Consider the following 27,529-nt stretch of genomic DNA (forward strand, 5'->3'; position numbering starts at 1 on the left):
CTCTCTCAACACAAATAAATAAACGTTAAAAAATAAAATAAAATCTTAAAAAAGAAAAGCTGGGTAACTCAATAACCATACAGGCGTTGGGCTTAGTTGTGACACAAGCACCTGCCTTAGCCTCTCAGAGTCTTGTCACTTTTAGAGAGCGTCACACGTTTATGGGACCTGCAGGTCCCTGTGAGCATTTGACTGTGGGGGACCTCGAGCCTAGGGGATCTCAGAGTCTCAGGCTACGCTTCTGAGAGAAATGGGGCTCCTGCACCTGGGGGCTGGCCAGCCAGCGCAGCACGACTGACCCGGCCCCAAGATGGTGACCCAAGGCCACGTTGACTCCGTAACTTCTCCACAGGCAAGTTGGCCTGAGTTGTGCAGAGCCACATAGGGTCCTTGTGGACCTTCGGGTAGGGGCTCTCATCCTCTTTGGGCACTGAGTAACCGTGGGGCGCCCTCTGCTGCCCTGGGTGCACCACCTACAACCGAATGGAGAAGACCTGTTATTTCCTCTTTCTTATGTGAAGATGTAAAGTAAAACGTCTCATAAGCTTTTCCTGTGGCCCTTTGGGAGTTCTATTAACAGGTTATATAGGACTAGGATGCTTCAGCTCTTACTGTGGCTTCAAAGCCGGGCATTGCCACCTGTGTTTCTTTCTTTTTTTGTTTGTTTTAAAGTGTATTTATTTTGAGATGGGGGGGAGGGGCAGAGAGAAAGGGAGAGGGACCCCCCAGCAGACTCCGAGCTGTCAACACAGAGCCCGACGGGGGGTTCGATCTCACGAACTGCAAATCATGACCTGAGCCGAAACCAAAAGTCAGACGTTCAACCGACTGAGCTACCCAGGCGCCCCAGCACCTGTGTTTCTTTATTGCACTGAATGCAGCTGACAGGTAGGGTTTATGTTCGTACCATCTAACGATATCTCCCCTCTTCTAGGCAAAGCCTTGGGGACCACAGCGATGGTGCCTGTTCCATATGAGAAGATTCTGAGGGACCCAGCAGCCGTGGTTGTGGAGGGGCTTCCAGAAGGAGTGGCCTTTCAGCACCCCGAGAACTATGGTCTCACCACCCTGAAATGGATTTTGGAGAACAAAGCGGGGATTTCATTCATCATAAACAGGTGGCAGGCTCTGTCCCCCTCATAAAGCCTAGTTCATTTGAGGATAAATTGACAGCTTAATTTCAATTCGTTTGTTAATTGTGTCCTCTTACACTTAGAAGTTGGTTATTCAAATGTTTAATCTGTCTTTCATGTCGGGTAATAGTATCGGTTTTCTTGCAGACCTTTCCTAGGTCCAGCGAATCAGCTCGGTAAGTGACAGCTTCTCATAATCGGTGACTGCCCTTGGCTACTAAGCCAGTCCTGCTTTTCTTTAAAAAAAATTTTTTTTGTTTTAATGTTTCCTTTATTTTTGAGAGACTGAGAGAGACAGAGTGCAAGCGGGGGAGGGGCAGAGAGAGAGGGGGAGACACAGAATCCAGAGCAAGCTCCAGGCTCTGAGCTGTCCGCACAGAGCCCGACGCGGGGCTCGAACCCACAAGCTGTGAGTTCATGACCTGAGCTAAAGTCAGATGCTTAACCGACTGAGCTACCCAGGCACCCCTCCAGCCCTGCTCTTCTTACTTGAAATGCAAGTCTGGTACATTCTGAAGCTTGTGTGTCTCTTGCCTGCTCACCATGGAGGAAGTAACTTCTGGCACCCCGGGGTGGGGGGGCCGTACTTCTTGTGGGGTGCTCAGCTCAGGGAAGGACACACCCCGACAAGAGCTGAAGGGATTCTGCTCCCAGGTCTCAGGCCGGCAAGCTCCCACGGCCAAGCTCCTAGGTCTCAAGCCGGCAAGCTCCTACTGCCCACGGAGGACAGTAGGCCTATCTTGTCCTCAAGTCCAGGGTCATGAGGATGCTGGGTCACTTGATAGTCCTTTGACCCCCAGCCACAGGCCGGGCATCGTTGGGTTCGGGAGTGGATGGAGGAGGTATGGCCATTTCTCGTGCTTCTGAGACTCATGGTCTAGAAGTAGCAAGGCTGTCCAACGGAGAATCAGGGGTGACCCGAGGTCTCCCCAGGATGCCCGGCGGAAATCCCCGGGAGTCCTGGGAAGGGTTTAGAGTTGTATGATCAAAGGGGCTTTGTGGAGCCACCGGGTGGCTCTCAAGCCGAGCAGGGTCTCAACACGTTGCTTCTGCCGGGAGGCCCATCCACGTGCCCAGGCAGAAAGCAACACAGATGGGTGTTTGAGGCCGAGTTTGAGAACCCGGGGCCCTTCGTAATCTCCTCAATTTACGACGACGAACGGACCAAAAGAATAGCAATTTTTCCAGAAGCGTTTAGAGATCCACCTCTGCCCACTTCTTATTTTCCCAGATTATTAATCTGGAACATAGCTGGAAACTGTGGGCCGTACCTGTCCTGGAGAGACCAGGTCTGTCTAAGAGGGTGCTGTGCTGAGACTACCTAGGTACAGAGACAGGATGTCCAGAGAGGGGTGGACACAGTTCACGAGGCGCACGCGGGAGCGCACAGGGCTTGGGCTGCTCACAGAGCCAACCAAGTCTGTTTCCAGAGCAATGGAACGTTCCCAGAATTCCCTAGCTTATGTTGAAGGGGAGACCTGAGGGGGAGGGGCGGCGGGTGACTGGGCGACCATTGCCCCAGACGGCTTGTATTTTCATCATAGAACAGTAATAGCCACACCCGCTAATTCATTGCTTCCGGCATACCCGGCATGGTTCTGCGTTCTTTGCACGTTTTAATTGATCCTCACCCAACCACCATTTTCAGATGAGGAAACTGAGGCCCAGGAAGGTTTAGTGGCTTGCTAGAGGTCGCTGCGGCCCCTGTCTACTCCTCAGCCCCCACTCTGCCCACACACACGGCGCGAGGACACGGGGGCCGCTTTGAATTGGTCTCTCCCCACTACTATTCTGTAAAGGCCTGGAGCTGGAGTTCTGTTCTCTCTGTATTTACTTTCACGTTACGTGCCTTCGAATGGTGTCATTTTCAAGGTGCAGAAAGGGGCTAGTGTGTGTCCTTTTACTCCTGCACAGGTGGGTCTTTGGTGGTCACGGATGCTAAGAGATCGGTGACGTCACCAAGTGAAAGGTAAGGGAAATTAAAAAATCCACGTCTAACCCCAGAGTGTTAGTTTTTAGACCATGGAAAGTTTCCCTTGTTTTGTTATATATTCTTTATTCAAAAGGATGTTTGAGGTTTTAAGGCTATGTTCAATGGACTCCTTTAATGGTGTAACAGATTATTAAGAACATTAATGTTACATGAACGACTTAGTTTTGCGTTGAGCTGGATGGCGGGCAGGGGAGGTAGGACGGCGTGGAGATCTGGAGATTGGGGGGTTTGAGTACAGTGCGTCCGGATCCCCGTGGTCACGTCTCACCCCGGCCAGCTTGTCTTGACAAGGGTTCCCTTCTCCTTGCAGCTGTGGCCCCATTAGTGTGAAAACTGAACCCATGGAAGATTCAGGTACGTACACGGATGCTTATAGAATCAAGTATTTGGCAGATTATCATTTGACCCCTTTCTTTTGTTTTACTTCTAAAACGTGGACTTGCAGTAAACTAAGAATGGGGGGCAGGGCGCTTCCTCAACTTGGTTTTAAAAATCTACAAAAAGCCGAGTGAGAAGCTAGAACCTTTCCCACTGAGGTCAAGAAGGAGGAAGGATGTCCCCTCTTGAACTTCCTTCCAGTGTTGTACTGAAAGTCCTTGCTAATGCAATAAGACAAGAAAAGGAAATATAGGGCACACAGATTGGGAATGATGAAATATAACTGCCTTTGTTCACAGATGACATGGTCATCTATATAGAAAATCCTGGGGAGCCTGGGTGGTGCAGTCGGTTGAGTGGCCGGCTCTTGATTTTGGCTCAGGTCATGATCTCACGGTTGTGGGATCGAGCCCCGCATCGGGTTCTGTGCTGAACGTGGAGTCTGCTTGAGCTTCTGTCTCTGTCCCTCCCCCTGAGCACTCTCTCTCTTTCTCTCTCTCAAATAAAAATAAATGTTAAAAAAAAACCCCAAAGAATTGACCAATGAAAGGGGTGGTGGTGACTAGGGCACTAAATAACCTCAATAGGGGCCTTATCCCTGCCTTCCCCCACTCCTTAAAGAAAGAAAAATGGCATTGATTAGAGGGGAAATGTTAAAAGGTCAAAAAAATGTTTTAGACGCAAATGCTTGAGGGATGGGAAAATCTTTGAAAGCATTAAAGGCGCAAAGGTTAGAAAACTTAAAGTAACCAAGTACATAAAACCAAAACTCAAAATTCAAGTTAATAAAAATGAACACAAGCTGGGGCACCTGGCTGGCTCAGTCGGAGGAGTGTGTGACTCTTGATCTCAGGGTTGTGTGTTCGAGCCCCATGTTGGGCGTCGAGCTTACTTTAAAAAAAAAAAAAAGAAGAGCTGTGCAGTCGGTTAGGCGTCCGACTCTTGATTTCAGCTCAGGTCATGATTTCACGGTTCATGAGATGCAGCCCCCCCGTCAGGCTGTGTGCTGACAGCACGGAGCCCCCTTGGGATTCGCTCTCTCCCTGCCCCTCCCCTGCTGGTGCTCACTCTCTCTCTCTCTCTCTCAAAATAAATAAACTTAAAAAAAAATAGGTCTCTTTTTGTCTTTAAGCTCTAAACTGAACCCGGGGCTTGAACTCACAACCCCGAGATCAAGAGCTGCACACTTTTCCGACTGAGCCAGCCAGGCGCCACGAGGCCTCTTTTGTTGATGCTTCCTTTTGGAGATGTGGTTCAGTTTAGACAAAAATGTGCTCCCTACTAACATGACTCTCTACCTTGGATTTCATGATGCCGTTCAACTCGCTTCCAGCTGCCGGACGGCCCCTGAGAGCCTCATTTCTTGTGATATTTCTGCACCCCTTGCTACACAGAACAAGTGTCAAAATGGTTTTGAGTTTCAAATTTCTCTCTTTCTCTCTCTTTCTCCCCAAAACAAAGTGGCTTCAAACAATGATTAGTCTTTTTTTTTTTTTTAATGTTTATTTATTTTTGACAGAGAGAGAGACAGAGCACGAGTAGGGGAGAGGCAGAGAGAGGGAGACACAGAATCCGAAGCAGGCTCTAGGCTCTAAGCTGTCAGCACAGAGCCTGATGCGGGGCTTGAACCCACGAACTGTGAGATCATGACCTGAGCCAAAGTCAGATGGATGCTTAACTGACTGAGCCACCCAAGCACCCCCAAACAATGATTAGTCTTTCTGGCAATTCCACACATTGGCCGGGCAGCTGTCTGCTCCCAGGTGACCTCGCTCCTGGGTCCTAGGCCGCTGGGAGAGCCTGGCCTCTGTCCGTTTGGTCTCACGTCCCCTGGGAGCCCGGACACGTTCACATGGCCACTCAGTTCCGAAGCAGCAGCTCAGACGCACCTGCACTCTTCAGGCCCCGGCTCGCGTCCTGTTGGCCAACGTCCCATTGGCCAAAGTGAGCCACGAGACGAGGCCCAGCTTTACAGGATGGAGAAGTAGCCTCTACTTCTAGAAAAGAGCAAGAGAGACATTGCAGACAGGCGTGCACACCGGGGTGGGAGAAACCTGTGGCTCACTTTGCAGGCTACCACACCTTTCCCTGATGACGGCTTTTGGTTTCACTAACGTAGTTCCCCCAGGTTTTGAAATTTTGAAATTCATGTCATTGTCGTAGGTAAGATTACACGTAGCCACCGAGTGATGTATGGAAGGCTTGAATCACTGTATTGTACCCCAGAAACTGATACTACACTGTGTGTTAATTAACTGGAATTTAAATACAAGCTTTACAAAAAAGGGGGGCGCCTGGGTGACTCAGTCGCTTAAGTGTCTGACTTCGGCTCAGGTCACGATCTCGCGGTTTGTGAGTTCGAGCCCCGCGTTGGGCTCTGTGCTGACAGCTCAGAGCCTGGAGCCTGTTTCAGATTCTGTGTCTCCCCCTCTCTGCCCCTCCCCGCTCACTCTCTGTCTCTGTCTCTCAAAAATGAGTAAATGTCAAAAAAATTAAGAAAAAAAGCCTTAAAAAGTTGACATGTGCAAATGCATATCGCATTGGAGAATATTTTACCGTATTTTGCATAAACGCACGTATGTATGAAGCCTCCTTGAAAAGGAAAATGTTCCCAAACTGGGAACCAGACCCTCTTCTTCCCTTCTTTCCCTCCCTCCCCCCTTCTGTTCCTTTCTACATCCTTCTCTCCTTCCTTCCTTCTTTCCTTTTATATTGATTTTACAGTGTTTTGGTTCTGTTACTTGTATTGTTATACGGGAAAGCCGACTGTTCAGTGTGTGAGCCCCACGTTGTTTTGCTGGCGATCACGTTGCCCTGTTCATCAAGGCAGAGCCTGGAACCGTCCCAGCCGGTCCTAGTTCTCTGTGGCCTAACACGCAATTTTATGATTTTCATTGCTTCCAAAGGCACGGCACTGAGAGCGACGGCTGTGTCAGTCAAGAAGGAGTCAGAAGATCCTAATTACTATCCGTATAATACACAAGGTAATCCCATTTTATTTTCATTTCCTTCCCCAAATGTTGTCTGTGACAGGAAGTTTTTTTGTCGTATTTTTAAAAATTAATTTGTTGTGAGAGAGAGGGAGATAGAGAATCCCAAGCCGACGCCACACTGTCCGCGCAGAGCCGGACGCGGGGCTTGACCTCACAAACCACGAGATTGCGACCTGAGCCGAAATCGAAGAGTCGGACGCTCCACCGGCTGAGCCACCCAGGCGCCCCCGAGATGAGAAATTTTAATTAGCCCCCATCTGGAAGACAGGCCGAAGCAATACGTTTACTGGGATGTAGCATACTGCCATTTAAAGTAAAGCGTTTTATGGTTAGGAAATAGATCCGTGTTCAGCCTAAATCCGCATGCTTCGAGGCAAACGTGAAGACAGAGGTATCCTGGTGCGTTGTACTTGAGCTTGTCTGTTAAGTATTCTTGTTTTGCATGTTCTAAAGTATGTCCCCCTAATCCTTTGCTGTCCTGTCTGTCCCCTAAGTTACTGAGAAAATATCGAAAGATCAAGACATTCAGGTACCCCGTTCTTAATAATATTTGCTTCATTGACGTCATACAAGTTAAACGGCGGAACGGCAGACACTGATTAGCTGCTAGGCGGTCTATGCACTCGCCTGGCTTGGTCCTGTCCCCAGAGACCGGATCCCTGCCGGACCCCGGCGTGGTACCAGTTTGACGACGTGGTGTTGTGCGGGGACGGTTCTAAATCCTCGACCGAGACCAGGTTTGAAGCGCTTCCTACAAAATCTTAATTTTGAAGTTTTCCTGCAGCATGACAGAGCTCTGTAACTTAGACACTTTTTTCAGAATACCTGGGTGGCTCAGTCAGTTGAGCCACCCCCTCCTGGTTTTGGCTCAGGTCATGATCTCAACGGTGCGTGAGTTCGAGCCCCGCGTTGGGCTGTGCGCTGACAGAGTGGAGCCTGCTTGGGATTCTCTCTCTCTTTTTCTTTCTCTCCCTCTCTCTCTCTCTCTCTCTCTCAAAATAAACAAACCGCTTTTTTCAAAAACTCTGAAGACCAGTGAAAAAGTGTCCATTGTCGCGGCACCTGGGTGGCTCACTCGGTTGAGCATCCAACTTCGGCTCAGGTCACGATCTCACTGCTTGTGGGTTCAAGCCCCACATCGGGCTCTGTGCTGACAGCTCAGAGCCTGGAGCCTGCTTCCGATTCTGTGTCTCCTTCTCTCTCTGCCCCTCCCTCTCTCTCTCTCTCTCTCTCTCTCTCAAAAATAAATAAACATTAAAAAAAAATTTTTTTAAATAAAATACCTAAGGGGCGCCTGGGTGGCTCAGTCAGTTAAGCAGCCAACTTTGGCTCAAGTCATGATCTCATAGTTTGTGGGTTCGAGCCCCGTGTCGGGCTCTTTGCTGACAGCCCAGAGCCTGGAGGAGCCTGCTTCAGATTCTCTGTCTCCCTCTCTCTCTGCCCGTCCCCCACTTGCGTGCTGTCTCTCAAAAATAAATACACATTAAAAAAATGTTAATACTTAAGAAAAAAATTAACCAAAGAATTGCAAGACTTGTACACTGAAAACTATAAAACGTTGTTTAAAAAATTAAAGGAGATCTAAATAAACGGAAAGATATTCTGTGTTCATGGACTGGAAGACTTCCTTAAGATTGTTATGGAAATTCAAGGAACCCGGAATAGCCAAAACAATCTTGAAAAAGAACCGAGTCAGAAGACCCACATTTCCCGATTTCAAAACCTACTGCAAAAGCTACAGTTATCGACTGTGGTCCTGGCATAAGGTTAGACAGTGGATATTCAGTGGAGTAGATTTGAGAGTGCAGAAATAAACCCCTATCTTTATAGCTACTTGATTTTCAACAAGAGTGCCAAAACAATTCACTGGGGAAAGAATAGTCTTTTCAAAAAAATGGTACTAGAATAACCAGATTTCTACATACAGAAAGATCCATTCGGACCTCTACCTCACACCATATACAAAAACTAACTCAAAATGGATCAAAGACCTAAATGTAAGAGTTAAAAATTCTCATGCACTTAGAACTCCTAGACGCAGATGGTTGTGACCTTGGATTAGATAATGGTTTCTTAGCTAGAGCAGCCAAAGGAAAAAAATAAATTAAACTTCATTAAAATTAAAAACTTGTACTTCAAAGAACTCTATCAAAAAAGGAAAAAGGCCACCAATGGAATTAGAGGAAATGTTTGCAAGTTCTATATCAGATGAAGATATCATATCCAGAATAAGAACTGTTTTAACTGAACGACGAAAATGCAAGCTATGCTATTTAAAATGGAAAACGGGGTGCTGGCTGGCTCAGTCAGTGGAGCATGTGACTCTTGATCACGGGCTTGTGAGTTCATGCCTCACATTGGGTGTAGAGATTACTTAAAAATAAAATCTTGAGGGGTGCCTAGTTGGCTCAGTCAGTTAAGCGTCTGACTTCGGCTCAGGTGACGATCTCACGGTGCGCGAATTCGAGCCCCACGTGGGGCTCAGACCCTGGAGCCTGCTTCCGATTCTGTGCCTCCCTCTCTCCCTGCCCCTCCCCCGCTCATGCTCTGTCTCTCTCTCAAAACCATAAATATTTTAAAAAAAAAGAAAAAAGGCTCTGAAGATCCCATAGTGAAAAAAGGGGGCACAGAAAAACAGGATATGGAGTTGGTGACTATTGGCACCAGGGAAGGGCACATGGTATTATTGTACCATCTCTGCTTCTGTAGGTTTGAAACTTCTCCAGAGTGCAGGTAAGACCACAAAAGACATAGAGAAAGGATCATTTGTGTGAATTTTATTTCAAGGAGTTGAAGTGTTTTTCATGTGCATTCCTGCGTGGGTCTCGAACCGTTTGGATGGTTTTAAATGGATTCTTGTTTAGGGAAACCTGGGTGGCTCAGTAGGTTAAGCGTTCAGCTCTTGGTTTCGGCTTAGGTCATGATCTCACAGTTCGTGGGTTCCAGCCCCGTGTCAGGCTCTGTGCTGACAGTGCAGAGCCTGCTTGGGATTCTCTCTCCTCCTCTCTGCCCGTTACTCTTGCTGTCTCTGTGTCTCTCAAAATAAATAAATAAACTTAAAAAAATTCTTTTAAATAAAAAACATACATGGATTCTGGTTTACATTTTGCATTTTGCCCTTTTTAAATCTCTGTATCATTTGCTTCCCTTCCAGACAGCCATCATCCTTCTGGGAGCAGCGACGTAATAGACATGGAATTATCCATGGAAGGTTAGAAAAGCCATTTTATGCTTTTTTCTTTTTTCTTTTTTTTTTTTTTTTTTTGGTTTTGTTTTAGTCTACAGTATTTTGCAAAGAACACTGTCTTTGAAACGCCCATGACGCATGTTTGAAACTAAGGCAGCTTCCTGGCATGCCTTCTTAGAAAACCAGATGAGTCTTAGCCCTAGAATGTGGCTCTGGGAATCTGTCAGTCTCTTCCTTCTCCGACCTGTAAGAGATTCTACGTAAAGCACCTGGATTAGAGGTCGTGTGGTGAGAAAACTTCACATCTGTGTCATTCGTTGCTTTATTCCATTTTCTCTTCTTCAATGGGTATACCAGAATTCTTTTTTTATTAATGTTTATTTATTTTTTGAGAGACAGAGCATGAGCAGGGGAGAGCAGAGAGAGAGGGAGACACAGAATACGAAGCAGGCTGCAGGCTCTGAACTGTCAGCACAGAGCCCGACACGGGGCTCGGACTCACGGACCGCGAGATCACGACCTGAGCCGAAGTCGGACGCTCAATTGACTGAGCCACCCAGGCACCACAGTGTTGTTGTTTTTTTAATGTTTATTTATCTATTTTTGAGAAAGCACAAGCAGGGAGGGCGCAGAGGGAGAGGGAGACAGAGAATCCGAAGCAGGCTCTCCACTGTCAGCACAGAGCCTGATGTGGGGCTTGAACTCCCTAACCGTGAGAACATGACCTGAGCCAAAGTTGGACACTTAACCGACTGAGCCACCCAGGCATCCTTGTGTGGTCTTTTGTTTTTGTTTGTTTTATTTTATTTTATTTTATTTTATTTTATTTTATTTTATTTCATTTTATTTTTAACATTTATTTATCTTTGACAGACAGAGAACAAGCAGGGGACGGGCAGAGAGCGGGGGAGACAGAATCCGAAGCAGGCTCTGGGCTCAGAGCTGTCAGCACAGAGCCCGACATGGGGCTCGAACCCACAAACTGTGAGATCATGACAGATGCTTAACCAACTGAGCCACCCAGGCGCCCCTATTTATTTATTTTTGATGAGGGTTGTACAGAAAGGGGGAAGGAGAATCCCAAGCAGGCGCGGGGCTGAAATCCATGAACCGCAACATTGTGACCTGAGCTGAAATCAAGAGTCGGACACCTTACGGACTGAGCCACCCAGGCGCCCCTGTGTCATTTTTAATAGCTTCTCTGAGGGGCACCTGGGTGGCTCAGTCGATTGAGCGTCCGACTTCAGCCCAGGTCATGATCTCACGGTTCGTGAGTTCGAGCCCTGCGTCGGGCTCTGTGCTGACAGCTCAGAGCCTGGAGCCTGCTTCGGATTCTGTGTGTGTGTCTCTCTCTCTCAAAAAAACACGAATAAATGTTAAAAAAAAATTTTGTAAAAAAAGATAGAGGAAGGCCTACATGGGAATCCGGGTAGAACTAGTATGGAGTGAGACTCAGAGAGATGTCACTGGATGTTGGCCTTTGAAATACTTTGTTTCTGAAGAGATTTTTTTTTTTTAAGTATTTTTTTTTTTAGTAATCTCCCCACCCAGCATGGGATTCGAACCCACAACCCCAAGATCAAAAGTTGCATGCTCTACTGCCTGAACCAACCCACACCCCCAAGAGGTTTTTTATTATTATAGTACAGCAGGAAACCCATTTATGATAGACCTGAATTCGTTTGATTTGGGTTCTTTTTTACCTTTTTAACTAAAGATTCAGAAAAAGCTGCAAGAACACTCAGAGAGGTCTGGTGGGCCTTCACCCGTTTCCCCCAAGCATTACGTGTTCCATTACCATAGTCCAATATCCAAACAGCTGATTTGTTTTGCGTCTTTCTCCCTTCATGAACAATTAATGGAAGGTTTTTTTTTTTTTAGTGTTTATTTATTTTTGAGAGAGAGACAAGAGTGCTTTCTTTGATCCCTGTGATTCCTGACAACAAGGAAACGCTATGGCCATAGGAATTCCATTAGATGGACATTCTGTGTCCCCTGATGTGGGTAACCGGGTATTGTGTTATAAGATCTGAGAGTTTCTTCTCTCCCCTTAACCCTTATAAGGTTGTCCTTTCTTACCCTGTGATCCCTTTGAAAGTTAAAATTACAGGGGTGCCTGAGTGGCTCAGTCCATTGAGCATCCGACTTGGGCTCAGGTCATGATCTCACGGTTCGTGAGTTCGAGCCCCACGTCGGGCTGTGTTCTGACAGCTTGGAGCCTGGAGCCTGCTTCAGATTCTGTCTCTCTGTCTGTCTCTCTCTCTCTCTCTCTCTCTCTCTCTCTCTCTCTCTGGGCCCCTCCCCCGCTCATGCTCTGTCTCTCTCTGTCTCAAAAAAAATAAATAAACATTAAAAGAAAATTTTTTTTATTTTAATTAAAAAAATTTTTTTAATCTTTTAGTAAAATAAAAGTAAAGTTAAAATTACCTTCAGGGGTGCCTGGGTGGCTCAGTTAAGCATCCGAGTCTTGATTTTGGCTCAGGTCACGACCTCATGGTTCATGAGTTCAAGCCCTGCGTCAGGCTCTGCACTGGCAGCACGGAGCCTGCTTGGGATTTTCTCTCTCGCTCTCTCTCTTCCCCGCCCCCACTCGTGCTCTCTCTCTGTCTCTCTTGAAATAAATAAACTTTAAAAATGCTTTCAGGTTTAGGGGCGCCCAGCTGGCTCAGTTGGAAGAGCGTGTGGCCCTTGATCTTGGGGTTGTGAGTTCGAGCCCCACGGTGGATGTAGAGATGACTAAAAAAATAAAAATAAACAAATAAAATTGTTTACAAAAATTACCTTCACGTTTATACCTCTACGTGTACTAAGTATGACACATGTCTAAAATGCCAGGAGAAGCTCCTCTTGGAAGGCGAGATTACATAATAACAGATGTCATTTTAGAAATTTTTTTTTTCAAGATTCCACTCTGCTTGTCCCATCAGAAGCGTGTGAGGACCCCGAAGCCCAGGTGAAAATTGAAGGTCAGTTGCCTAAAGCCTTGTCAGAGTGACACATGGCTGAGTGTGGCATTCATCCATTCCTAAAGGGGTTATTGTGGGGGGGGGGGGGATGGAATATGTGGGGGCGGGGTGTGTATGTGGGGGGTGGCGGTGTGTGTGTGTGTGTGTGTGTGTGTGTGTGTGTGTGTGTTTTACGCCATGCACATACATCAGCACCAGACTGTCCGCCGTCCCCAGTGAGGGAAGAAGGAAGGGGGAGGGGCAGGGAGGGGAAGAGGGAAGGGGATGGGCAGGGAGGGCTGCATTTCCCTCAGAAAACACACCCCCACTTCCACTAGATGGATGAAGAGTTTACAGATAACAACTGATCGGGCCTAGAAGCAGTAAACTCCGTCAAACGGCAAGTATCCCACGGAAGTCAAGTTCGAAGCGTGGTTTTAAACAGATTTATTTTTAAGATCCACCACGTAAGATAATTTTCGTTAAAAGACTTACAAACTGACGTGTAACCTGTTTGGGTTTTGTTCAGATGTCTGTTTCAAAACCACATCCAAGGGGCGCCTGGGCGGCTCAGTCGGTTGAGCATCTGACTCTTGGTTTTGGCTCAGGTCATGATCTCACAGTTTGTGGGTTTGAGCCGCTCTCTCTCTCTCTCTCTCTTTTTTCCTTTGCTTGTTTGTTTCTTATATTCCACATATGCATGAGATCATATGGTTTTGTCTTTCTCTGATTGACTTATTTGCTTAGCATTATACTTTCCACATCCATCCATGTTGTGGCAAATGGCAAGGTTTTGTTGTTTTTTTTTTAATTTTTTTATTTTGGGGAGAGCACACGTGGTGGAGGGGCAGAGAGAGGGGGACAGAGGATCTGAAGCAGGCCCTGTGCTGACAGGCTGACGACAGTGAGCCCGATGTGGGGCTCAAACTCCCGAACCACGAGATCATGACCTGAGCCGAAGTCAAGCGCTCAACCGACTGAACCATCCGGGTGCCCCAAGATTTCGTTCTTTTCTTTATGGCTGAATAATGTTCCATTGGATATATATATATATATACATCCCTTCCTCTGTGGATAGACACGGGCTGCTTCCATAATTTGGCTATTATATAAATAATGCTGCGATAAACATCGGGGTGCACGTATCCCTTGGAATTCGTGTTTTTATGTTTTGGGGGTAAATACCCACTAGTATGATTACTGGATCGTAGGGTAGATCTATTTTTCATTTTTTAAGGACCCTCCACACTGTTTTCCGGAGCGGCCGCACCAGTTTGCATTCCCACCAACAGGGCGAGAGGGTTCCCCTTTCTCCGCATCGTCGCCAACACCCGTTGTTGCTCGTGTTGTTGATTTTAGCCATTCTGACAGGTGTGACGTGTCATCTCGTTGTGGTTTTGATTTGCATTTCCCTGTTGCTGAGTGACACTGAGCATTTTCATGTGTCTGTTGGCCATCCGGATGTCTTCTTTGGAGAAGCGTCTGTCCACGTCTTCTGCCCATTTTTTAATTGGATTATTTGGTTTTTGGGTGTAGAGTTGTATCAGTTCCTTATATATTTTGCATTCTTAACGCTTTACTGGATCTGTCATTTGCAAATATCTTCTCCCATTCAGTAGTTTGCGTTTTAGTTCTGTCGATGGTTTCCTTCGCTGTGTAGAAGCTTTTTGTTTTGATGTCATCCCAACGGTTTACTTTTGCTTAAAAGCAAGATTTCCCTCGCCTCGGGGGACATTTCTAGAGAAATGTTGCTACAGCCGATGTCGGAGAAATGACTACCTTGCTCTCTTCAAGGATTTTTATGGTTTCAGGTCTCACATTTAGGTCTTTAATCCATTTTGAGTTTATTTTTGTGTACGGTGCGAGGCGACCCGGTTTCATTCTTTTGCATGTGGCTGTCCAGTTTTCCCATCACCATTTGTTGGAGAGACTTTTTCCCCTCATATATTCTTTCCTCCTTTGTCAAAGATTAATTGACCATATAATTGGGGGTTTAGTTCTGGGTTTTCTGTTCTAGTCCATTGATCTATGCGTCTGTTTTAATGCCAGTCCCATACTGTTTTAATTACTACCGCTTTGGTTTTTTTTGTTGTTTTTGTTTTGTTTTGTTTTGTTTTTTAATTTTTTTTAATGTTTATTTATTTTTGAGACAGAGAGAGACAGAGCATGAACGGGGGAGGGGCAGAGAGAGAGGGAGACACAGAATCGGAAGCAGGCTCCAGGCTCTGAGCTGTCAGCACAGAGCCCGACGCGGGGCTCGAACTCACGGACCGTGAGATCATGACCTGAACCGAAGTCGGACGCTCAACCGACTGAGCCACCCAGGCGCCCCTAATTACTACCGCTTTGTAATAGAACTTGAAATCTGGAATTGGGATGCCTCCAGCTTTGTTTTTGTTTTTCAAGATTGCTGTCCGAGGTCTTTGGTAGTTCCATACAAATCTTAGGATTGTCTGTTCTAGTTCAGTGAAACATGCTCTTGGTATTTTGGTAGGGATCGCATTGAGTCTGTAGATGGCTGTGGGGAGTATGGCTATTTTAACAGTATTTGTTCTTCCAGCCCATAAGCATGGAATGTCTTTCCATTTCTTTGTGTCGTCCTGAATTTCTTTCACTGGTACTTTTTTTTTTTTTAATTTTTTTTTTTTTTTTTTACATTTTATTTATTTTTGAGAAACAGAGTGAGACAAAGCGTGAGCAGGGGAGGGGCAGAGAGGGAAGGAGACACAGAATCTGAAGCAGGCTCCAGGCTCTGAGCAAGCAGTCGGCACAGAGCCCGACACGGGGCTCGAACCCACAAACTGTGAGATCATGACCTGAGCCGAAGTCGGACGCTCAACAAACTGAGCCACCCAGGCGCCCCTTTTCACTGGTACTTTTAATTTTCAGAGTACAGGTCTTTTCACTTCTATAGTTAAGTTTATTCCTAGACATTTTATTGTTTTTGGTGCAGTTGTAAGTGAAATTGTTTTCTTAATTTCACTTTCTGCTGCTCCGTTATTAGTGCACAGAAATGCAACAGGTTTCTGTATATTGGTTTTGTATCCCGCAACCTTAGTGAATTCCTTCATCCATTCTGGTAGTTTTTTGGTGGGGTCTGTGGGATTTTCTATATATAGTATCATGTCATCTGCAAATAGCGAGAGCTTTATTTCTTCCTTACCAATTTGGATGCCTTGTATTTCTTTACATTATCAAATTGCTTACGTTATCAAATTCTTTACATTATCAAAAAGGGAGTCCTTTTTAATTTAGAGATAATATTACTTCTCATGAAACACCACAGGGTCTGGATTGATTTTGCCGCGATTAGGGGAATTTTGAGAGTAAATTAATGTTCCCATCTGGACTTGATTCTTCCATTTGTACTTCATATATTTGAATTCTAAAAATGGTGTCATCAAGTTTATTGTTTTAGGGGGAAAATCCCTCTCATCACTATTTTTTTTTAAGTTTATTTATTTTATTTTGAGAGAGGGTGTGCATGCATGAGCGGGGGAAGGGCAGAAAGAGACGGAGTTAGAGAATCCCAAGCAGGCTCCGTGCTGTCAGCTCGAAGCCCAACGCGGGGCTCGATCTCATGAACTGTGAGATCACGACCTGAGCTGAAATCGGGCCCCTTAACCAGCTGAGCCACCCAGGCACCCCTCATCACTGTTTATAACAGAGAAAAAGCAGGTGTGGCGTAAGTGCCCAGCAGTTAGCGAAAGGGTCGTGGCCATCCGCTGGGGAAAATGCTCATGGGCATTCCGTGAAAGTCAGCTGTCTGGCTCAAGACAAGTTAGAAACAAAACAGAGGGATGCTCGAGTCATAATTTACAGTAGGATCTCAATTTTGTTTAGAAAGAAATTTCATATAGAAAGAGAAAACTTAGGCGAAAATACAAAAAGAAAGAAAAAAGAAGCCATAGCCACCAGTATTAGAATTAACGTGATTTTACTTTTCTTCCTTTTGCCTTTACCGTTTCCCCGCCCCGCTCCACCGGAAGCATAGATTCGTTAAGTATTAGGGGGAAAAGTCAGGTCCTGATGGGTTCTGTGTGAAGGGACCACTTCTCTGCAGGGTGTTAACCCTGAAAGCTTTATTGGGAATTATGTGGCGATGCCGTCAGGATAATTAGACTCGGAGGAGGTGCTTTCCTGTCCGGGGACGATGTCCCTGACCCCCCAGCCAGCAGGGGTAGATGGATTTTCCCTTAGACGGGTAGATGTGTGCGGATTCACTCACACCTGAAGTCAGGGGGGCCTCAGTGTGTTTAAACGTGATATTTACATTGCCCAATTTCAGAGCCATCATAAGGCCTCCGGTACCTCCCATTCTGAGCCATACGGTGTGGGGCTTTTTCCCCTTAAAACCCCACGAAAGGAAACCCTTAAATTACCTTAAATGCTTTTTATTGTGGTGAAACTCACATCACATAAAATTAACCATTTTAGAATAAATGATTCCGTAGCATGTAGTACATTCATGGTTTTGGGCAACCACTACCTCTATCGCGTTCCAGAACATTTCTGTCTCCCCAGAAGGAAACCCTGTACCCATTACCATCCCTCCCCATTCTCTCCTCCCCCTCGTCACGGTCATCCACCAATCTACTCTCTGTCTCTGGATTTACTTGTTCTACATAGTTCCTACCGGTGGGATTGCACAATGTGTGACCCTTGGGGCCTGGCTTCTTTCACTTAAAATCTCCAAAGTTCAGGGCTGGGTGGCTCCGTTGGTTGAGCATCCAACTTCAGCTCATGTCATGATCTCATGGTCCATGGGTTCAAGCCCCGCATCAGGCTCTGTGCTGACAGCTCGGAGCCCGGAGCCTGCTTCGGATTCTGTGTCTCCCTTCTCTCTGCCCCTCCCCCGTTCATGCTCTGCCTCTCTCTGTCTCAAAAATAAATAAACATTAAAAGCAAATTTTTTTTCAATCATGGTTTATCTGTTCTTCCATTGATGGATGTTTGGGTTGTTGCCCCACAGTACTTCTAAGAATATAACAGGGATGCCTGGGTGGCTCAGTGGTTAAGCATCTGGCTCTTGATTTCAACTCAGGTCATGATCTCCTGGCTCATGAGTTCAAGCCCCATATTGGGCTCCGTGCTGTCAGTATGGAGCCTGCTTGGGATTCTCTCTCCGCCTCTTCCCCGCTCGTTATCTCTCTCCCTCTCTCCCTTTCTCTCTCAAACATTTTTAAAAAAATATAGCGGAACATGTCAACTCACTATGTCGTACCCCTGAAGCTATTGCAACATTGTATGTCACATCTCCTTCAATTGAAAAAGGAAACGGGGGAGCCTGGCCGGCTCAGTTGAAAGAGCGTGTAACTCTTGATCTCAGGTTCATGAGTTTGAGCCCCACATTGGGTGTAGAGATTTTTTTTTTAAGAAATAGCTTTTTTTATTTTTATTTATTTTCAATGTTTATTTTTGAGGGAGAGAGAAAGAGCGAGCAGGGGAGGGGCAGAGAGAGAGGAAGACACAGACTCTGAAGCAGGCTCCAGGCTCCAAGCTGTCAGCACAGAGCCCAACACAGGGCTCGAACCCACGAACTGAACCATGAGATCATGACCTGAGCTGAAGTCGGACACTTAACCGACCGAGCCACCCAGGCGCCCCTGGGTGAGCACCTTTAAACTAACTTACAGTTGAGCAGTAACTAAGAAAGACTCGTTTATGTACAGAGATAGTTTTAGGAGAGTTAAGGTTTACACCCATTCGTGAAAATGCCATCCATTTATTTGAAATGTGCGGGGCCACCAAAATGGGTTAACTGCCAATTTATGCATTAATTACAATCGGATTTTGATTAGTTTGCAAATCGTGCTTGGTATGTTTTATGACAGATTTTACACGTTGAAGAGTCAGTTTTATCTTTGTTTTTAAGTTTATTTGGGTTTTTTTAGTAATCTCCACACCCAGCATGGGGCTCAAACCCATGACCCCAAGATCAAGAATCACACCCTCCTCTGACAGCCAGCCAGGTGCCCTTGGAGGAGTCAGGTTTAAGGATAAAACATTAGTACTTTATCAGATCATAATGCCTTATCTTCTGACACTGTTTCTTAATTGAGTCTGGTGACCCAAATTAGTTCTGGGCTTTTTGGAGGCTCGACGGCGTAAAGTGCCCTGAAAGATTTTTTGTTTGTGTGTTTGCTTTTTAATTTGAGAGGCGGTGGGGAGGAGGGGGGAGGTGGAGGTGGGGGGGGGAACAGAGAGAGAGAAAGAGAGAGAGAGAATCCCAAGCAGGCTCCACATTCAGCATGGAGCCCGACGCAGGGCTCGATCCCACAACCCCGGGATCACGACCTGAGCTGAAATCAAGACTCAGCCGCTCAACTGACTAAGCCACCCAGGCGCCCCGGGAAGGTTTTTCTTACTTCAAGTTGATGATGGAAACTGACAGTAGTTTCAGTAAGCTCTTAATGTTCAACCAGGTTGTTAAGGATCGGGCTTTCCAGGACCTACTAGATTTACCAGAAAAATGAGTCATTTTGAGGTCAAGACTTGCAAACCTTGCCACATTTCCTCCCCAAATTCTGTGTTTGAAGCAGCCCTGGAACACTGCAGGACAGCCTAATGGCTTTTGTTGACAATGTGGCTCGTGTCCCTTTGAGGTCTTGCTCTTTAGATGCAGAAAACGGTGGGGCGCCTGGTGGCTCAGTTGGTTGAGCGTCTGACTTCAGCTCAGGTCACAATCTCACGGTTCGTGAGTTCAAGCCCCGCATCGGGCTCTATGCTGACAGCTCGGAGCCTGGTTTGGATTTCGGATTCTGTGTCTCCCTGTCTCCCTTCCTCCCCAGCTTGCTCTCTCTCTCAAAAAATAACAGTAAAAAAATTAAAATTTAAAAAAAAAAAAAAAAAAGCAGAAAGCCAGACGCCAGATGATGGATCGTTCGCAGAACACATGGATCGAGCTTTAAGTTCTCAAGGGACTAGAAAGTTCCTTTACATTTCCCACATATAACTTCACTTGTGTTTGTCATTTGACCAGAAAACGTGATAATGTCCACTCTGCTTTTGTTCTTTAACCCTGTCTGAGCCTTTCCTTGACTGCCTGTTAAATCGTTTTTCAGAGGACATGTGCTTCTTAAATGTCCTCTTGGCCATTTATGTTCTATTTCCCCTCCCCGTCCCCTCCTTTAAACTGAGTAACAACAGGGGCGCCTGGGTGGCGCAGTCGGTTGAGCGTCCGACTTCAGCCAGGTCACGATCTTGCGGCCCGTGAGTTCGAGCCCCGCGTCGGGCTCTGGGCTGATGGCTCAGAGCCTGGAGCCTGTTTCTGATTCTGTGTCTCCCTCTCTCTCTGCCCCTCGCCCGTTCATGCTCTGTCTCTCTCTGTCCCAAAAATGAATAAACGTTGAAAAAAAAAAATTTAAAACTGAGTAACAACAAAGAAAATACACGTTTAAACATCCCTTTGAAGTCAAATTATACTGACTGATGCATTAGAGGCTATGAACTAAATAAAAAGTTAGGCTCTTTCCCCTGTGACCTTGACACTGAACTGCAGAGACCCAACTATCAGTTATGCTGTGGCACCTTGTTATCCTGCAGCTAATTGTTCTCCAAAGCTTTAAAAATCGAATCTGTGCTTCTGACCAAAGTAGCACCTTGGCATTTTTAGAGGAGAATTGACCTAATTTTCTTCGAGTTCTAAATTTCAGTTTCTACTTTTAGGAAGGACAACTGCCTCGGGTATTACACGTTCCGCGGTGGGTGTTGAAGATCTTAACATTGTTCAGGTGACAATTCCAGGTATGGAAGCTTATCTGGCTTTATCATTATTTATTTTCTATGTTTCCTTTTGTTCTATTTTTTAAATATTTTTTTGTTTGTTTTTGAGAGACAGAGAAGACACAGCATGAGCAGGGAAGGGGCAGAGAGAGAGGGAGACACAGAATCCGAAGCAGGCTCCAGGCTCTGAGCTGTCAGCACAGAGCCCGATGCAGGGGCTCGAACCCACAAGCTACGAGATCATTACCTGAGCCCAAGTCAGATGCTTAACTGACTGAGCCATTCAGGCACCCTCCTTTTGTTCTGTTTTAACCATTTTGTGACACGGGTTAGTCCCTCGGAGCTATTTATTTATTTATTATATTTTGCTTCACCCTGTCAGCTAAGCAATGACAATTCAGGAATAAAAAATACGCTACAGATTGTCACACACTGCATATCTCGCTTATATCAGACATTATCAGATCTGTTTCTTTTCACAGCCATGCCCTGGAATTACCTGGAAAATACCCGCCAGGGCAGGCAACTCCAACCACCAGCTACCATTAAATTGGAATTGGCCACAGAGGTGAAATTTATCTGCTTCCTGCCAAGCAATCTCTTCTGAATACATATATCTAAGGTCTATCTGGAGAGATGCAAAAGAATCTAATAACCTAGTTTCTCCAAGGAAAGAAACAGACTGAAGAGAGGGATGGGAGAGAGATGTTTCATTGTACACTATTCTGTGTCTCATGAATTTTGAACCATGTGATTTCTTTCTAATCCTACTACATCTTCTTCCTTTTACTTGTCATATTGCATTGGCTAGGATTGCTAATGTTGAAGAGTATTGGTAAAAGTGGACATCCCTGTCTTGCACGATGTTGAAAATGTTCCTAACCTAAAGTAGTATGGAGTGTGTTTACATGGAGTTATAATTTGGCAAATTCTCTGTCATCTGTAGCATTTTCAAAATGCTTAATTATTGCTAAAACTAAATTGAATGATAAGCCAGGTAAAGTGTTTTTTTCATGTGCCATCAGGCACTTCCTCCAACAGCTTTCATGGGGGCAAATAAATACATCAATAACCCTTGTTTGCTTGATTGTCTAATTATTTTTAGATAATGAGAAGGACCGATTATCCAGCATTGAAAAGATAAAACAACTAAGAGAACAAGTCAATGACCTCTTTAGTCGAAAATTTGGTAAGTTTTTATATTGTTATGTATCCAAAATGTGTATTTTGAAGTATTTCTTTTTAATTGAATACTTTATCCAAGAAATTGATCTTTCTGGGGGCACCTAGCTGGCTCAGTCATAAGAGCGTGTGACTCTTGATCTGAGGGTCATGAGTTTGAGCCCCATGTTGGGTGTAGAGATTACTAAAAAAATTTTTTTAATAAAATTAAAAAAAAATTTTTTTTAATGTTTATTTTTGAGAGAGAGAGAGAGATAGCGGTTGGCGGAGGGCAGAGAGAGAGGGAGGCACAGAATCCAAAGCAGGCTCCAGGCTCCGAGCTGTCCGCACAGAGCCCAACGCGGGGCGCTCCAACTCACAAGCCACGAGATCATGACCTGAGCCGAAGTCGGACACTCAACCGACTGAACCACCCAGGCGCCCCAATATTTTTCCAAAAAGAAATTGATCTTTCTACGGAGGGGTTATGATCAAGATGCGTGTGTATTTTTTCCCAAAGAGCTTTTACACGCACACACGAGTTACAATGATAATAGCTATTTTTGATTTCCTTAGTTCTTACCGTGGCTGAACATTGCTTTTAGCACTCACCTGTGATTAATCACGTACCCTTCACAAACCTTTACCCTCTTTCGGGTGGATGCTATGATTGTGTCTCTTTAATGGAGAGAGGAACCGGATCTGCTTTACGGCCCGTTGCCAGTTTCCCAGTCAGTAAGATTATTCGAGAAGTAGTAATGGCTGATCGCCCGTGTTGGTCACTTGGCGAGAAGGATTTTAACCTCTTGGCAGTAACCCCACGGTCTGGGCAAAAGTAAGTGACCCACTCAAGTAGGCCTTTCGTTGTCTTCTCATCCCAGGGGAAGCAATTGGGGTAGATTTCCCCGTGAAAGTTCCCTACAGGAAAATCACGTTCAACCCCGGCTGCGTGGTCATCGACGGCATGCCCCCGGGGGTGGTCTTCAAAGCCCCCGGTTACCTGGAAATCAGCTCCATGAGAAGGATCTTGGACGCTGCGGAATTTATCAAGTTCACAGTCATCAGGTGAGTGAGAGCTCCCTGCTTGGCCATGAGAACCAACGTGCGGCTCGCCGTGTGCACAAGGTGGGCCTTTTTTTTTTTTTTTTTTTACCCCAGGAGGTGGGCGGTGGGTCCCTGAAGCCAAGCTTCTGCGCCAAGCCGCCTCCCCCACTGAGTTTACCGTACTCTGCTCCTGGGAGCCGTGTGTCCATGTCCCTGGTGACGGCGGCGGCCTCCCCCACTGCACCTAGCGTAGTGTTGACGCTCGCCGAAGCCCGTCAACCAGAACTGACCGGGCAAGAGGGGACGGATGACCTCTGTTGCATTCACCGTGTCTCTTTCTCTTCAGACCGCTTCCGGGCCTCGAGCTTAGCAACGGTGAGTATCCCGGGTGGCGAGCAGGGCGTTCCGGCACCCAGCGTGCGGTGCGAGCGTCTCGGCGGGCACTCCTTGCTTCTTGAGCCTTGAGCCTTAGAGCAAAGCGTGGTGCTGTCTAGATGCAGTTTCTTTTTTCCCCCGCTGGCGATCAGGTCCTTTAATTCTGCTGCTCAGCCAGGCATTTCTTCTCCCGCGATGGTTTGGTGCGGCTCACTCGTGCGCCCTCATCCGGGAGCCCTCCAGGGGCTGGTAGGTCGATGCCGAACTAGCCCATCCTAGCCGGTAAATAGGGCCTGCCTGGCCACCACAGCTCCACCCGCCCCGTGATTCCCCCACCCAGATCTCCCCACAGTTCAGACCCGAAAGGGGTACCGCCTGGCACAGACAGGGGCTCCCAGGGCCCCCTCAACCTGTTCTGACAGAGCAATGCCCCAGCCACCGTACGTGGCAAATATCTCCCCTGGAGTCCTTGCACGCAAGTTAACACCCTGGAGGGTGAGTAAAGCAGGTGGAGAGCTGTTCGCAAGAGTGCGAGTCACGAGGGAACCTCCTCGTTTACAGTTTGAAAACAACGAAAACACTCTTGACAAACGCCCGACTGTTATTCCTAAACTCACCTTGTTGCCAAATGAATTTTTTTTTTTTGGTACGTTTTTGTACCCAGCTTTACTGGGGCATGGTTTACGTGCCGTAAAACTCGTTCGTGTGCAGTGTGCACACGTCAGTGATTTTTAGTAAATTTACAGAGTTGTGCAACCGTCACCACAATCTAACATTAGGACATTCCTGTCACCCCCAAAACATTCCTTCTACCCATGTCCCATCATTTCCCGTTCCCGCCCCCAGCCCCAGGCAACCACCGAATTGACTTTCTTTCTGTCTCTGCCTTCATTTTCTTAAAGTGAATTTTTAGGCCTGTGTTTTCTCCCAAGTAGAGCTCACCTGCATCGTGGCCAGATTTCTTTAAATTTCAAACAAGTAAGTTCTGTGCGGTCCCGTGGCTATCTATGACCATGGTCTTTTGTGACTCACAGCAGGTAAATCACGCGCCTTCTGTGGCCATCCATGTCTCTGTTATTTCAAAGTTCTCTGGAGACCCAAATGAAAAAATATGCATTAAAATGCAAACATACTGCCAGATCATTCTTGCTTAAACCAGATGTGGCAAACATAGGTCCTTGCTGAACTTTACAAAAGATGCCTTTCTTTTGGCTCATGTACCTTTTTTTTTTTAACTTTTTTTTAAAGTTTATTTATTTATGAGAGAGAGACAGAGTGTGAGGGAGGAGGGGTAGAGAGAGAGGGAGACACAGAATCCAAAGCAGGCTCCAGGCTCTGAGCTGTCAGCACAGAGCCCGACGTGGGGCTCGAACTCACCGACTGTGAGATCATGACCTGAGCTGAAGTCGGATGCTTAACCGACGGAGCCACCCAGGCGCCCCTAATGCTTATTTATTTTTGAGAGAGACAGGAGAGAGAGAACGCAAGCAGGGGAGGGGCAGAGAGAGAGGAAGACACAGAATCCGAAGCAGGCTCCAGGCTCTGAGCTGTTGGCACAGAGCCCAACTTGGACCTTGAACCCATGAACCATGAGATCATGACCTGAGCAGAGGTCGGACGCTTACTGCGTAAGCCACCCAGGCGCCCCTGGTTCATGGACCTTTTAAAAATGGGAACATGCGGCCAACATTGAAAAGCCAGGGACTTTTGCAGAAAAAAAAAAAAGAAAAGAAAAAAGAAAGCCACAGACTTTTTCATAAAAGTCTATTTCTGGGGGTGGGGGGCACCTGGCTGGCTCAGTGGATGGAGCACGTGACTTACTCTTGGGGTCGTGAGTTCGAGCCTCACCTGTGGTGTAGTTTACTTAGAAATTAAAGAAAAAAGTCAATTTCCAAAGTTTCTTTTTTTTTTCATTTTTTTTTTTTTATAACGTTTATTCATTTTTGAGAGAGACAGAGCATGAGCGGGGAAGGGGCAGAGACAGGGAGACACAGAACCCAAGGCAGGCTCCAGGCTCCGGGCCATCAGCACAGAGCCCGATGCGGGGCTCGAACTCACAAACTGCAAGATCATGACCTGAGCTGAAGTTAGTCACTTGACTGAGCCACCCAGGCGCCCCGTTTTTGTTTTTTTTTTTTAATTTTTTTTAATGTTTATTTATTTTTGAGACAGCATGAACGGGGGAGGGTCAGAGAGAGAGGGAGACACAGAATCTGAAGCAGGCTCCAGGCTCTGAGCGGTCAGTACAGAGCCCAACACGGGGCTCGAGCTCACGGACCTTGAGATCATGACCTGAGCCAAAGTCGGAAGCTCAACCGACTGAGCCACCCAGGAGCCCCTCCAAGGTTTCTTTAGAAATCTGAAGATCTGGCCACCGTGGGCCCACGTTCCCTCCAGTGGCAATTCGCTGGAGCGGAGGGTCTGGCCGTCCCTCTCGGCAGGGGTGGGTTAACCATGCCCATCCCCCAGCCACTTTACCCCTGACATTTATCATCATGCTTTTGCAATCATTTTTCGTAAAGAGAAAAAGTGAACTATTTCTTGTCTCCGTGTCTCTATCAAAAGTGGGAAAGAGAAAGATAGACCAGGAGGGCCGCGTATTTCAAGAAAAGTGGGAGAGAGCGTATTTCTTCGTGGAAGTGCAGAACATTCCTACGTGTTTAATATGCAAACAGAGCATGTCGGTGTCCAAAGAATACAACCTCCGACGTCACTATCAGACGAACCACAGTAAGCACTACGACCAGTACACGGAGAAGCTGCGTGATGAGAAGCTCCACGAGCTGAAGAAAGGACTCAGGAAGTACCTCCTGGGGTCCTCAGAAATCGCGCGTCCCGAGCAGAAACAGGTGTTTGCGAACACGAGTCCCGACGAAAACGCTGCCGCGCAGCCCGTAGAAGACGTGGCTGGGAAATTATGGGAGAAGTTACGTGAAAAAATCAAGTCGTTTGTGGCTTATTCCATTGCAATCGACGAGATCACGGACATAAACAACACCACCCAGCTGGCCATATTCATCCGTGGCGTGGACGAGAATTTCGACGCGTCGGAGGAGCTTTTGGATACGGTGCCCATGACGGGTACAAAATCCGGCCACGAGATGTTTCTGCGGGTCGAGAGAAGTCTTAAGAAGTTTCACATCGACTGGTCAAAACTGGTAAGCGTGGCCTCGACCGGCACCCCCGCAATGGTAGACGTGAACGACGGACTGGTCACAAAACTCAAGTCCAAGGTGGCAGCGGTTTGCAAGGACTCGGACCTGAAGTCTGTGTGCTGCATCATCCACCCGGAGTCCCTCTGTGCGCAAAAGCTGAAGATGGACCACGTGATGAGCGTGGTGGTGAGCTCCGTGCACTGGATCTGCTCCCGTGGCCTGAACCACAGCGAGTTCACGGCTTTGCTGTATGAACTGGAGAGCCAGTACGGCAGCCTGCTGTATTACACCGAGATTAAGTGGCTCAGCCGCGGGCTGGTGCTCAAGAGGTTCTTCGAGTCGCTGGAGGAAATCGATCACTTCATGTCATCCAGAGGGAAGCCCCTACCTCAGCTGAGCTCTCAGGACTGGATCCGAGACTTGGCCTTCTTGGTCGATATGACAACGCATCTGAACACCCTGAACATGTCCCTGCAAGGGCACTCGCAGGTCGTGACGCAGATGTACGACTTGATCCGGGCGTTCCTCGCCAAACTGTGCCTTTGGGAAACCCACCTGGCGAGGAACAACCTGGCCCACTTCCCCACGCTGAAGTCGGTTTCCAGAAACGAGAGCGACGGTCTGAACTACATTCCCAAGATCGTGGAACTAAAGACTGAATTCCAGAAAAGGTTGTCTGACTTCAAACTCTACGAAAGCGAACTGGCCCTGTTCAGCTCCCCTTTCTCGGTGAAGATCGAGAGCGTGCACGAAGCGCTCCAGATGGAGGTCATTGACCTGCAGTGCAACACGGTGCTCAAGACGAAATACGACAAGGTCGGGGTCCCGGAGTTCTGCAAGTACCTGTGGAGCACCTACCCCAAGTACAGGGTCCACTGCGCCAAGATTCTGTCCATGTTCGGGAGCACCTACATTTGCGAACAGCTCTTTTCCATCATGAAACTGAGCAAAACCAAATACTGCTCCCAGCTGAAGGGCCCGCAGTGGGATTCCGTGCTCCACATCGCGACGTGACTTTGAACGCGTCCCCGGCCGCGCGAGCCTGAAATCCCCTCAGCCCAGGGGATCGTGAGGTGAGAACGGAGTTATGAAAGGTCGCCGTTTCCTGTTTTTTCCCCCACTTTGACTCGGAAATGGAACTTGCCGTATCCCTGTTTGTATGACATTTTATGCTTCACCCATAGTCCAGTAAAAAATCAATACTGTTTTCTTGTATTTCTCTGGCGGTCCCCTTCTCTTAACGCCTGGCGGGTTTCACTCGTTCACCAACGCGCCCGACCCCCGCCGGCGTTGAGGCTGGCACGCCGAAGGTTAAATCACTCAACAGAGAAACAGAGAGAGAGGTGTAGATCATGGAGGGGTATATTTGCACACACATCTGTCTCCCCGCTTGTTACATGGTGCCCCATGTGCTCTAACGGGTATGCAAGCTTGGGGACT

General features: G+C 46.9%; 1 protein-coding gene across 7 annotated transcripts in view; it reads left to right on the top strand.

Annotated features, from left to right (window-relative positions):
* The window catches only part of LOC115503836 (general transcription factor II-I repeat domain-containing protein 2), a 50,309-nt gene extending 23,005 nt beyond the window's left edge, over positions 1 to 27,304 (top strand). For 2 of the 7 annotated variants that reach the window (XM_030300287.1, XM_030300290.1), the window contains exons 5-16: positions 935 to 1,118; positions 1,281 to 1,309; positions 3,048 to 3,102; positions 3,437 to 3,480; positions 6,411 to 6,488; positions 9,652 to 9,708; positions 12,588 to 12,650; positions 20,298 to 20,375; positions 21,460 to 21,543; positions 22,397 to 22,580; positions 22,906 to 22,934; positions 25,500 to 27,304. In XM_030300287.1, coding sequence (XP_030156147.1) covers positions 935 to 1,118; positions 1,281 to 1,309; positions 3,048 to 3,102; positions 3,437 to 3,480; positions 6,411 to 6,488; positions 9,652 to 9,708; positions 12,588 to 12,650; positions 20,298 to 20,375; positions 21,460 to 21,543; positions 22,397 to 22,580; positions 22,906 to 22,934; positions 25,500 to 27,103 — 2,489 coding nt within the window. In that variant the 3' untranslated portion in view covers positions 27,104 to 27,304. Of the gene's footprint in view, positions 1 to 934; positions 1,119 to 1,280; positions 1,310 to 3,047; positions 3,103 to 3,436; positions 3,481 to 6,410; positions 6,489 to 9,651; positions 9,709 to 12,587; positions 12,651 to 12,967; positions 13,244 to 20,297; positions 20,376 to 21,459; positions 21,544 to 22,396; positions 22,581 to 22,673; positions 22,996 to 23,836; positions 24,213 to 25,499 lie in introns of those variants that run through there. The other 5 variants (XR_003965518.1, XR_003965519.1, XM_030300291.1 and 2 more) reach the window with 5 other exon arrangements.
* The last annotated feature ends 225 nt before the right edge of the window (positions 27,305 to 27,529 follow it).

Source organism: Lynx canadensis, chromosome E3 (genome assembly GCF_007474595.2).
Source record: "Lynx canadensis isolate LIC74 chromosome E3, mLynCan4.pri.v2, whole genome shotgun sequence".
Taxonomy (NCBI): domain Eukaryota; kingdom Metazoa; phylum Chordata; class Mammalia; order Carnivora; family Felidae; genus Lynx; species Lynx canadensis.